Source organism: Aulostomus chinensis, chromosome 14 (assembly GCF_037954235.1).
Source record: "Aulostomus chinensis isolate RoL2024-O1b breed Wild chromosome 14, RoL_Achi_v1.0, whole genome shotgun sequence".
NCBI lineage: Eukaryota > Metazoa > Chordata > Actinopteri > Syngnathiformes > Aulostomidae > Aulostomus > Aulostomus chinensis.
Window position 1 is genome coordinate 17,412,481 of NC_141333.1, and position 13,523 is coordinate 17,426,003.

Consider the following 13,523-nt stretch of genomic DNA (forward strand, 5'->3'; position numbering starts at 1 on the left):
CCACAAATCCTGCACACACAACTTCAAATCAGATTTTTACTGAGCACGGAGAAAATGTAACTTTGTCAGACTCTGGCCATTCATCATATGTTCAACTGCAGGAACAAGAGGGGAAACACTTCTTACAGTTGGGAGAAGAGGGGCAGGGTTTCAAGAAGTGAAAGACAAAATCCCATATTGCTCATTCAGACAAGTATTAATCATACACCATTTAACATTTGTTTTATAGTCTATTAATTCCCTTAATTTTGACTCATGCTCATCCCTGGTCAGTGTGCGCGCGCACACGCACACACACACACACACACACACACACACACACACAAATAAACATAGAGACAAGGGCAAGGTATCAAACCCTCTTTTAGAGTATTGAACTGTTGACCTTTTTGGTCCACACCATCTTCCTTCCCATTTTTGGCATTATTTATGGTCACTACAGACACAGTGACACACTGTAGTATAAACCAATAAATATATTTACATTCAGTTACATTCTCTTGTGTGAGAGTTTGTTGGTATTGTTGGGCGATTCATTTCAAAAGGTAATCTCCCTAAATTATTGTCATTTGAAAGTATCGAGTTACACTCCAAAGAATTCCTTAAGGTATCACTGTTTGTTTCTTTAACTAAAATAGGGTCTAAGAGTTAAAAGGATCAACTTTTTTTTAATTTTAGCCTCAGTCATCGGTGTGGGAAATACTTATTTTCTCAGTGACAGAGAGGCTCAGGCAACATGATTGAGTTAAGAAGTATTGCTTGATTTTGATTGGCATCTCAAGTTATTTACGGAACTGCGAAAGAAGTCCTGATATTGAAATTTGTAGAATAGGCTGACTTTGTTCACTCCCTAGAAGAAGTTCACAATTGCTATATCTAGAAGTAAAATTGGATCCTGTCGATGAGTTACTGGTAACACGACTACAAGTTCTTAAATGACTCACTTGTCAGCGTTACTCAGGAGCGTGTAGTCCCATTTCCTTACTGCGCTCCCTGTAATTGCAGCTGACAAAATTCAACATCACAATGTTGTCACCAGATACCTCCACCTTATTTCATCATTTTTGAAGAATATGAGGAGAGAGAGAGAGGGAGTGAGCAGTGATACGGTGTTTGAGGAACCCCGCCCCACCTTCGCTCATCACCGCCGCCGCTGTGACGTCAGGGCCAGAGCTGTCCGCGCAGAGGTGGTGCTGAAGCTGAACAAGATGGCTGAGTGTTGGGGAGTGGAGAGCTGAGAAAGAGGGGTTAAAAGAGGCTACAGTTGAGACTAGACACGCCGTAGAGACGAGGAGGAGGACTGCGGCGCTGGCGTTCACCCTCGAAGAGTTAAGAGTCGTGTTCATGTCCGGCGGAACGGTTTTTGCCAGGCCCCGGTGCTGCTAGCGACGGCTGCATCTCCAGCCCAGCGCCTCATCCCCACATTAGCTCCATCAAGGAACAGAGTAAGGAGGCTGGGCACTACTAAAGGCGCGTTAAAGAGATGTCATTGCTGTGTGTTGGAGGTAAGAGTTCAACTACGACTTCAAATCTCTGTGGCTCGACTTGCTGCCGCCAGCTTTTCATTCAGCTCGAGTCTGATTAGCTTCAGAGGGGTTTTACCCGCCGGTGTTAATAACTACTCATCAATATTTCTGAATGCACGTCAATGAATGGCGATTTCTATGAAACACACTTGCCGTCGCGTTCGGTGATATTTCGAATCTCTTACCGTGACTCAACCCTGACAGATTCTACCGAATCATTTTCGCGGCTGGCACTGACACATCACGATCGATTTAAGGTGAACTCTCCTGACAGCAGCTGTCAAACACCCCCAAACAAGCCGTAATCCACTGGCAGGGTGCTCCTGCCTCACAAGGCTGGAGGGACTTCCATTTCATATCATGACTCAAACCCTCCAGTATGGTTCTGGGATTAAAATCATCTGGAATACTCTTGTTTTTTTGTATACTGAAATGTTTCTTTTTTCTTAGTTTCCCTTGGTAATCGGGTGCAGAAGATAAAAATTCTATCCGAGCAGTTCTTTTAACGCTGGCTTTTCCTTTAAGCTGTGTTTAGTGGCCATATGCCCAAGTTTTCTGTTTTTCTCTTACTATATATGTTTAAGATGGTCAGTTTTTTTCCGTATAAACTTCACTTTTTTTTTTATTGTACCGCTTTTGCATGTTAAGTCAAACAAACTTGCCAGTGAATTAATAGAAATGGGAGATTAGCTTGTCTTTCTTAATTTATTGAGTAGTTTATTGTCTATCTGTAGCCATCAGTATTAACGTCCACTAAATGTAAATTATTGTGACTTTGTATGTATTGAAGGATAAACTGTAACTATTAATATATATCATATTTACAGAGGCTCTGATTAATTCAATATATTTCCAGTATAATATATTTTCAAGTGAAAAAACAGAAAGTCAACCTTAAATGTCTTATTTTTGGAGGGTCATATGTTAATGAAAATTCTGAAAAAGTTATGGAATTTGAAAATTTGCAATTTATAAGGACTGAGAAACAAATTTTGAAAAAAAAAAAAAAAAAAGAAAGTTTGGGGGATGTCGTGAAAATTTCCCTCCTTGGTGCTAAAAAGCCATTAAAAGTTTTTCACAAGATGCTGGTAAATAAATGTGAATGAGCAGTGATTCACTCACGAGACGTTCACTGTCGCTCAGAGTCAAAGATGTAGCAATATACTGGTTTTAACTGGTTAAGAGGATTTTCCTAAACATTTTGTATCAGGATCTCCTGCCAGAAGAACACAACAATCTTCAGTTATCAAGTCTTGATTTCTCCTCTACAAATTTTACTCTCATTGTTACTAATAGTTTGATCTGAACTGTGTCAATAATCCTGCTTAGAAAAAGTTTCAGCCCTTTCTTATATGTATAACTATCAAAATCAAGTTTTATTAAGAATGAGAATAAAGTCATCAAGTTGCAATTTAAAGGTGAGGAAAGTTTTCCATCATCTATGTTGATAACAGATCGAATTTGCCGTCTCATTAACTCAAGGCCAAAGAGGTCCAAACTGAATACACGGATTTTAGCTTAAAACTATGAAAGATTTTCACGCCAATTGCTCAGAATTGCAGATATATGATGTCTTATTTATCAAGGAACAATGAATAAAATATGAAAAAAAAGACTGGCTCCCTCAGACAGAGGAAGAGCTGGGGGCAGGCTTTGTAGAGCTCATCAAGAGGCTGCTAGCTTGTTGACACCAGAGCTGGAGAAGGTTACACGGACGTCAGGATTTATATTCTGGCTCACTGGAGGTTCCCTTTTTGTCCTCAAGCTTTGTTGTCATAGCAACTCTGATTTTCTCTTTAAACCCTGGAACTGACCTTAAGCTAAGTTGATACTGATAATATGTTGAGTGCGAGATCAATGGAAAGATAAAGAGAGTGATGAGGAAGGCTTGAGTTCCGCCGATGCACATTACAGTAGCAGTTTCCTGATCGCAGATGTGTGTATCTTCTTCCATCGTTGGTGACAGTATTTTTTTGTCGCTGACAATAGATTGCGAAGTTACTCAGATCTACGACACATTTCACCCTGTAGGGAAATTCACGTTCTGAAACTTCATAAGACAGTGAGCAATAAAGATAGACCCTCATTAGTGTCACTTTCTCTCGTCACAGCCTCATCCAAACATCCATTTAGAGGTGGTTACTTATGTATTCACATCATTAGTGGAACATTTCTGCAAAACTAGTCAGTAACTTGCATTTTCGATAGAAAAAGTCCTTGGCTAATTCTGTGCCTTATTACCGTTTGTATTAGCATTTCAAACACTCTGCTCAGCAACTGCAATGATGACGAAGGTCACCGGGGGTCTGTAAATTGTAAGAGGCAAAGAGCAATTGTGTTGGAATTATACAGTCGATACAGTACTGTACTTTATAGTTTCTCTTATGAACGTGTCTCATGACGGATTCATAATAATAATTTGTTTTGTAGGTTTCGACCAGTACTTTAAAAGAAGAAAAAAGTGAAAGTAAAGATTCCATTAACATAGATGTTTTAAGACTAAGTAACTGTTCCAAACTGAGAGAACAGTTCAGTCTACCAGTTTAACAAGTTGCAATGCATTGAAATAAAATCTTGCGAAACAGAGTCCTTTTCAGCTACTAAAATGTGTGCATGTCCTCAACATTCTACACTGTATAGTATTTCCAATTAATTACAATAATAAGTTTGAATGAAGGCTGCACGGTGGTGCAGTGGTCAGCACTGTGGCCTCACAGCAAGAAGGTTCCGTGTTCGAGTCCCGGCTCGGGCGCGGGATCTTTCTGTGTGGAGTTTGCATGTTCTCTCCGTGTCTGCGTGGGTTCTCTCCGGGTACTCCAGCTTCCTCCCACAGTCCAAAAACATGCAATTGGGGACGAGGCTGATTGATACTCTAAATTGACCGTAGGTATGAATGTGAGTGTGAATGGTTGTTCGTCTCTCTATGTTGGCCCTGCGATGGACTGGCGACCTGTCCAGGGTGAACCCTGCCTCTCGCCCGTTGACGCTGGGATAGGCTCCAGCCCCCCCGCGACCCTTAATGTGTAGGAATAAGCGGAAGATGACGATGGATGGATGGAAGTTTGAATGAGTATTTGCTTACCTTATTCACTCGTAAGGGACTATTTTGGGGGGAATTTTAATCATCCTACTTCAGACTGAATCGTATCTGTCAGAATAGACATGGACAGGATGTAGCATCTTGACTGGAAAACCTCAGGAAATAAAAGCCCCTTCAGCTCCCCTGCATCAGTTCATGAGCGAGTTTGTTTATCTAGTTTTCCTCAGCGAAGAGGGAGAAAATGAGATCTTGCTGTTGCTGTTACAGAGAATCAGTATTTTCTGCTGGGCGTTCACTGAAAGCATGTAATGTTGGGTTTTCACCCAGTCCCTTCACTTCCTCTGCTGTGCTGTAACAGCAGCGATGTTGGCTTATGATTGTGAGCAGTGAGTACCCCCCCCCCCCAAACCTCTACACACACACACACACACACACACACACACACCCTCCTTTCCGGCACCCCCCATCCCTGTCACACTGAAGTGGTTATTTTTAGTGTTGGGGATGCAGCTCGCTGTGCCTGCATGCACAGAGAGATTAATGGAGCACAAGAGAAAGAGATAGAAAGAGAGCGCACGTGCACACTTGCCACATGGCAGGGCGAGCTTATAGGAGTGAGTGATTGACTGAGGGTGGGAGAGGACTGATGACTAGCTGGTGGCAAGGAGATGGTAGTGTATGTGAGAGAGAGTGAGATTGTTGGCAAGCTGTGGTATATCGCTTATATTTAAAACAAAGAAATAAGGAATTTAGAGGCGTCAGAGCTTGTATGTAAATGAACCTGATCACCCTGTGGGTGCGACTGTCCCGTAAGCAGCAAAAACATCAAGATTTCACTTTGAAGTTGATGGATAAGCACATATTTTACCCCCCAATGCTCATTATATCATTTGACTCACCAATTAGAGAGACATTTAAGTGATAAGCATGATCTTGGGGTTGATGGGTGGGGGGGGTGGGGGGGCTTTTGGGGTGATGCTATATTTAGACCAGTTTGTCCACAATGATTATCATGTCTGCTCTGCTGTCACTGACTAAGAGAATGACTCAGATTGTGTTTGTTTTTCTAATATATGTGGTGCTGCTAACAGTACCCCAAGCCTCATAGTTATGCTTTCCTTGATTGAATAAGTGGGAGCTTTTTTGCTGTAAAGAGTTTGACTCCAGGTAATATATTATAGAGGCGTTCTCCTTGCAGGTAAACACACATGCTCAGTGATTTCTTAAATGATGCCTATTTCCTGTATTTTTTTCTCGACGATATCAATGGAAAGAAGCGAGCAGACGGGATTGAAAAACAGAGCTCTGAATTTTAAAACCTTACTTCTTAACATAGGGACGCTGGGAATCGGTTGGGTGCAGGATTGAATGAATAATGAATAGACTTTTGACGTCACTGTGTTTAAAAAGTCTGTCTGGTATCTCCAGAGGTCCCTGCATGGAGGAGCTGGCAGCAGCAGCCTCATCAGCTGGCTTTGACAAACCACAGTGCTTCTCAGTCTTTTATCCACTACTTCCTGTTGACCCTTCGTCAGTCATGCTGGACTACATATGCGCTCGCATTCAGAAGAGATAGGCCCTCTAATAAAAGTGACAAAGAATGACCCACTCCGTAACAGACACCACTGCCCTAAATGCGGCTCTCAGTCAATGAGCATCCAACCGTACAATCATGAGGCCTGCCTGGACGGTGGGTTAAAGTCATATGACACTGTGAACTAGCATTCATGGAGTAGTTTCTGCAGCACTTACATGTTAAAACCTTTGGAAATAGTTAGTGGACTAGGATGATCATATAACCAGAACAAAACTCCAACATTTGAGATGGTTTCCACATGTTCACTGTGCTTGATGCTTTGTTTTCTTGATATTTTTGCAGTGAAGAAAGGAAAGCTTGATGGACCACAAGGTAAGTTCTGATCTGCGGAAGCATTTATTCTCCCCACTATTCACCATGTGCACTGGCACATCCAAAGCTTCTTTGTTTTGTTTGTTTATTTTTTTTACAGAAAAATTTAACACGTACGTGACCCTGAAGGTGCAGAATGTTAAGAGCACAACCATTGCGGTGCGTGGCAGTCAGCCATGCTGGGAACAGGACTTTATGTTGTGAGTGCTTTTATGTCCTCTCCCACACCCTCAGCCTACTTTATCTCACCACTCCTGTGCAGAGTTGTTTACATGTTCCCTTATCATCATCTTACATTCCTTCTAACTGCTTTTACCTGTAAAGACCACCTGTCATGTGACCTCCAACAGGTATTTGGTGGGTTTTCAGACAATTCCCTCGTTGTTTCCTATGTGTTCTGTATCATCTCCTACTTCTTTCAAGCAGGAAACTGTAGATTGGAAAGAATTAGGCAGACAGTGGCCTGGCGGGCATACAGACCATTAAAATATATGTGGACATGAAAGTGGCCATTAGATTAGTCAAAGGAAAGAGACAGTTAGCTAAAAAAAACAGGGCAACCTTTTGGGAAATGCACTACATGGAGATAGATACCCTTCTCTCATCTTTGGATTAGAGACCCGCAGAGACCAACATACTGCTCATTAGCTTAGCAATGCTGGATGAATGCTGGATGAATGCTGACCTTCCCATCCACAGTCGTTCACTATGCTAAGCTAACCAGCTGCGAGGGTTTTGGCTTCCTGAAAGCTATTTTTCCTCCTGGCTCTGACTCTGCAGTTTTAAAATCTGTTTTGATCGTTTCTCTAAATGTTGTCAAATGCACTTTTACTTTTCTGCTGTTTGTACTTTAAACTGAAATATACTGGACACAGTCTAGAAGGTGCAGTTTGGCAGATAGAGACAGGAGTTAATGGACTTCTGGCTGGCTCTCACGTAGACACAAAGCTATGAAGATGTGAGACATAAAAGATTGATATGGAAATAACGTGTGGGAACTTTATTATCATTGGCAATCAAGCAGATGTGGCCTCAAGAGCACAGCAGTGCCAGCTGTGACCAGGAGTCCCCCCCCCTTTCTTCCTACTTTTCATTCTCTCTCCTTTTCAAGAGTGAGATGATGACATAACACCTCCAGCACACATTCAGTCTGGAGGATTTCTCCCCATTAAACTCAAGAGAGGTGACCTGACAGAAAAAATAAATGAAGACAAGCAATACCTATTTAACTTTTTATATGTTTAATCTACTATTTTTTTTTTTTCAAATGAACTACAAATTTCAGCGGAGGCAGTGTCATTCTCTTCAAATCCCTCACTCTCTCCTTCACCCCGGCATCCCCATTTCATTTCCCCTTCCCCTCTTTACCCTCTTTTTTTTTGAAGAAAAAGAAGCAAAACATTCAGCATTTTGCCAGATTATATCCTCAGGTCCCAGGGAAACAGAGAGATGCATTTTCATATCAAAGCTGTGGCTATTATTAGGTCTCAGATAAGACAGGCAGTGGGCCTGGAAAAACACACTGTTTGACGACGAGATGTTAAGTGATCTGATGATCTTCCAGTCAGATCTGTTGTCACATTACAAGTCTTAGCTTGTTCTGACCTTCTCTCTCAATGTGTGTATATATATATGTGTGTGTGTGTGTGTGTGTGTGTGTGTGTGTGTGTGTGTGTGTGTGTGTGTGTGTGTGTGTGTGTGTGTGTCACCCTTGTAGGGGGGGTTTTGTGTCATCCTCTAGCTCAAGGCCTGGGAGCTTGAGGGTTCTATGCAGTATCTTAGCTGTTCCTAGGACTGCGCTCTTCTGGACTGAGGTTTCAGGTGTTGTTCCTGGAATCTACTGGAGCCACTCTCTCAGTTTGAGGGTCACTGCCCCAAGCTCCTACTACCAAGGGGGCCAAGTCAGCCTTGACCTTCCACATCTGTTCTAGCTGTTCTTTTAACCCCTGGTATTTCTCAATCTCTCATGTTTCTTCTTCGTGATGTTGGCGTCAGCTGGTATGACCTCTATCACCGCTGCCCTCTTCTGCTGTTTGTCCATCACTACTATGTCCGGTTGGTTCGCCAGTAGCTGTTTGTCTGTCTGGAAGCTGAAGTCCCACAGCACCTTAGTCCTGTTGTTCTCGACCACGTTTGGTGGTATGTCCCATTGGGATTTGTGGACTTCTAGTCCATAGTGGTTACAGATGTTCCTGTACACTATCCCCGCCACTTGGTTGTGCCTCTCCATTTATGCTTCTGTGGCTGGCATCTTACACCCCGCTACTATGTGCTGGACTGTCTCAGGAGCATTCTTACACAGCCTGCAGCTTGGGTCTGATCTGGTGTGGTAGACCTTGGCCTCTATGACTCTTGTGCTGCCATGATGAGTGCTTCTGTGCTGTCTGACAGTTCAGCATGTTCCAGCCATTGGTAGGTCTTCTTCATGTCAGCCGCTTCCTCAATCTGGTGGTTGTACATGCCATGCAGGGGCTTGTCCATCCATGTCTGCCCTTCTCCCTCCTCACTCTCATTGGGTTTCAGCTGTCTGAGTCATTCACTGAGCATCTCATCCTGAGGGGCCATCTTCATGATGTACTCTTGGATTTCGATGTGTCATCCTGGACAGTGGCTCTGATGCTCACTTGTCCTCATCCTCCCTCTTTCCGCTTAGTGTGCAGCCACAGGATGCTGGATGTAGGGTGAAACCCTCTGTGCATGGTGAGGAGCTTTCTAGTCTTGACATCTGTGGCTTCTATCTCCTTTAGCCATCTTATGATCCCAGTGGGGTATCTCATGACTGGCAGTGTGTACATGTTGATGCCTCAGACCTTGTTCTTACCATTCAGCTGACTTCTCAGTACTTGCGTTACTCTCTGGAGGTATTTGGCAGTGGTTGACTTCCTTGCTACCTTCTCGTGGTTTCTATTAGCCTGTGAGATCCCAAGGTACTTGTAGTTGCTATGGATGCCACCTATATTTCCTTCTAGTAGGTCAACCCCTTCAGTTTTGATCATCTTGCCTCTCCTTGGTACCATCCAACCACATTTGTTCAATCCAAAAGACATCCCTATGTCATTGCTGTAGATCCTGGTAGTGTGGATCAGTGAGTTAATTTCTCGCTCATTCCTGGCATACAGCTTGATGTCATCCATGTAGAGCAGGTGGCTGATTGTTGCTCCGCTTCAGAATCAGTATCCATAACCACTCTTTGTGATGATCTGACTGAGGGAGTTTAGGTCTATGCAGAACAGCAGCGATGACAGTGCATCTCCTTGGTATATGCCGCACTTGATGCTAACTTGGGCTACTGGCTTTGACTTGGCCTCAAGGGTCATCCTCTCCATCCTTATTGAATTTCTGATGAAGGCTCTCAGTTTACTTTTGATATTGTACCGTTCCAGACATTCTAGTATTCATGTGTGTGGCATTGATTTGTAGGCTTTCTTGAAATCATTCCGGGCGGTACACAGTTTGGTCTGTCTGTTCTTACAGTCTTGGGCGACTGCTCTGTCAACCAGTAGCTGGTGCTCGGCTCCTCGGGTGTTAGCATCAATTCCTTTCTGAGCCCCATTCATGTATTGAGCCACGTGCTTACTTATCGTAGCCGCGATGATACCTGACAAGAGCTTCCATGTTGTGGAGAGGCAGGTTATTGGTCGGTAGTTGAATGGGATGGGGACCTTCTGGAGGTCCTTCATGATCAGGACTGTCCTGCCCTGGGTTTGCCACTTTGGGTCTGTCCCATCCCCTTAGAAGCTGGTTCATCTGTGCTGCAAGACGCTCATAGAATATATACTGTATATCTTATATATATCTTATATTCTTATATGTATGACTTGGGTGTGCTGGGAGAAAGGGTATAGAGTACACTGTTGATTGTCGTACGGTCTCTGCCATTGTTTTGTGTGTGGTGCCTTATATATCCTGCAGGCAGCCTAGTTGACAATCACCTACTCTTTCCATCTTCATGCTGACTGAGTCATTTCCCTCAGTCTATTGAATCATGTCGCTCATCCATCGCTAGATTTAAGTGCAGTTCCTTATGGCATTGACTGTATTTCTGGTCAAACACTGGTGATTAGAGGTAACCCTGGATTTGTTTCTCTCTTTTTTAACATATTTTCATTTTTCACTCTTTATTCCCCTGTCTTTTACTGCCTCGTTCTGCTGAATAGTGAAATAAACAGGCTGGACCTGGGCCTGACAGTTGAGGTGTGGAATAAAGGGCTGATCTGGGACACCATGGTGGGCACCTTATGGATACCCCTGCGTAGCATACGGCAGTCCAATGAGGTACTCTACATCTCTCTTTTCTGTCTTTCACCTTTTCTACACATTGCACAAATGCATAAAACCTGGACATTGTTGAATATTCAGTTCCCTTGTCTCAAACAATGCAATTTTTGAATGGGATTTCAGTTAAATGCCTGAAATAGGATCTGTGGTGAAGAAAAGCTTCAGATAGTTAACATTTTGCGGAAAATATGGCAGTAACTATCATACTTTCTGTCGCTAAAAAGTAGCCAAACGTGGGGAGAACAGCAAAAGTGTAAAGTCTAGTTCTGATGATGTTGAAGTCATGCATTCGTGATGTTGTTTCTTCACAGCCCAAGATTAGCTCTGCTTCTAATAAATACATTTATGCTTCAAAAATCATAAAACTGGCAGTCATTTTTGAAGATTTGTGTAACAAAACACAGATATTTGCCACAGAGCTTATTTTTTAACAATAATTTGAAATCCAATATAAAGATCCCATTGGCTGAGATAACAGATGTCGATGCTAACTTACATCAATAGGCCCTTTTCACAGTAACCACTTTGACATATCATCACCAGTAAACACATACATAGAGTAAAAATGAATGTCACCAATTCCTTGTTGTTTCCCCTGCAATGACAGGCCAGAATGGCTGCAGTGAAACTCAGCAGATACCTGAGAGCAAGCACTGTCATCGCCATTTTCCTCCACCTGTCTTCCTCTTTCCTTTGCAGGAGGGTCCGGGTCAGTGGTTGACCCTGGACTCCAATGTGATAATGGCTGAGAATGAGATCTGTGGAACCAAAGACCCAACTTTTCACAGGCTGCTCCTGGACACCCGCTTTGAACTGCCACTAGGTTTGGCCTGCACACTCGCTCAGTCAAATGCGATCCAGTACAACTTCTCGGCTTTAAATTCTGCTTTTGTAAATATAATATTGTGCAGTTTTGTTTGTCATTGTCAGAAAGATATTCATTTCCCCACTTTTATGACTGAGGTTGTTATTTGCAGTTGTGCTGAAGAATATTATAGTGAAAGGCATTTCTATTATTTTTTGCTTTTTTAGCTTTTTAAATAACAAAAAAAATAAAATAGCAGAGATGTTGCATTGTATTACATCTCACCTTCAATTGGTCTTTAATATGACACCAAAAGCTGCTAAAATAAAGACATTTCCCAGTCATGACATTTTTGCTAGTATTGCAGAAAAATGGCAGCTAGCAAAATCTGCAACCCATGCTTTCATTCTTACATCTAATATCCATGAATTTAACAAAAGATTAATTCATCTTTTAAATAGGTTCATCATACACAATTACTTATCTCTATGGTTAGGATACAATGAATGTATACTTGAAATATGATAATTTCCTGTTATTGAGGTTTCTAGTTTGCTGTGGCATTGAGCATTAGACTGAGGTTTCAAATATTTTGGCTACCACATTAAATCCAGAAATGGGGGGGAAGAATAGTGCCTTTCAGTGTAGTGCAACTAGAGCATCAGCATTGCTCACTACAGCCTTAATAATTGTATTACCCTTTTGTCTATGTCAACAAAAAAACTTGGTCAGAGTAGGATTCCTGACAGAGCTGCAGAATTGGGTTGCATTATATTGTACTGGTGTAAAATGCTGGTTCTTTTCATATATTTAATTGTTGGTATTTGAATTCCTATTTTAATACTCACAAATAAACAAAAAATAATTACTGCCATTATTATTACTACTGCTGCTGTAGTACATCAGCTGTCATTACCAGTTTGCACAGCTGCTTCTACTAAGGGACTGCTAGTACCGCCTTTAGCGCTTTTACTTTATGTACGACTATTACTATATTTTGCTCATCGCAGCAACTAATTGTCATGAAATTTGATCAATGTAGTGCATGTAAAGAAATAAAAAAAAAATCTATATTGACTTTATAATATCATATTATAGATTCAGATTCAGAAAACTTTATCTCTGTGGGGGGAGGGGGGTGGGCAATTAAGGGAGCAAAGAGTGGTACAGTTGGTTACACAACAACAACACAACAACATACATTAGGTAAGGAAGTGCAAGGATGTCTACACCTCCCAGGGTTAGCAGCAGTTGCCTTATAAAGTTCATGATGGATGTATGAGTGCAGTAGAAGTAGTAGTGCCAAATAGTAGATTAGTAGTATAATTACATTAATGAATGAGAAGTAATTTGCAAATTATTATGCTATTATCATGATGTTATTGTTAATATTGATGATATTTTATCATAGTTTCTTTGAATATGTTTATCGTGTGTGACTATACAATCAGTGCTTTTGCTGCAGACATTCCAGAGGAGGAGGCGAGATACTGGGCCAAGAAACTTGAACAACTTAACGCCATGAGGGATCAAGATGTAAGAACTTCATTATATCGCTTTCACTCATCTGACGTCGATATTTCTGTATCTGTATCATTAGTTGTACTTCAAGTAACCTCTCCTTTAACTCTCTTCATCTTTTTTCTTCCCACCTCCATGGTTGCTAATTACACACTCTGGCCGTCGATAATGGCAGAAAGCTTTTTCCAGTCACTCAGTGTTTTAACCAGCTGCAGATATGTATGTAATGTAATATAATGTAATGCAGTATTATCTGAGATGTGTTCTTATCCTCAGTATGCCTATCAAGAGGAAGAGGAACGACCTCTCCATGCACCGTCCACTCAGTGTTGTGAGTATCAGCAGGCCAGCCACTTCTCCATCCACCTCCTCTTGCGATGGCTCCTGCGGTGTCCTTTTTATGCCTCCTGTTTTCCCTCTCTCCCACTCTGTCGCCCTGACTCA

The 13,523-nt window shown here is 42.0% G+C and overlaps 1 protein-coding gene and 1 pseudogene across 1 annotated transcript in view; one reads left to right on the forward strand and one right to left on the reverse strand.

Moving 5' to 3' along the window:
- The first annotated feature begins 1,194 nt into the window (after window positions 1-1,194).
- Window positions 1,195-13,523, forward strand: part of unc13a (unc-13 homolog A (C. elegans)) — a 50,019-nt gene continuing 37,690 nt past the window's right edge. The window contains exons 1-7 of the mRNA XM_086223581.1: window positions 1,195-1,505; window positions 6,446-6,475; window positions 6,576-6,675; window positions 10,633-10,750; window positions 11,453-11,576; window positions 13,024-13,094; window positions 13,356-13,410. Coding sequence (XP_086079707.1) covers window positions 1,484-1,505; window positions 6,446-6,475; window positions 6,576-6,675; window positions 10,633-10,750; window positions 11,453-11,576; window positions 13,024-13,094; window positions 13,356-13,410 — 520 coding nt within the window. The 5' untranslated portion in view covers window positions 1,195-1,483. The remainder of the gene's footprint in view (window positions 1,506-6,445; window positions 6,476-6,575; window positions 6,676-10,632; window positions 10,751-11,452; window positions 11,577-13,023; window positions 13,095-13,355; window positions 13,411-13,523) is intronic.
- Window positions 8,181-9,522, reverse strand: LOC147249983 (uncharacterized; annotated as a pseudogene).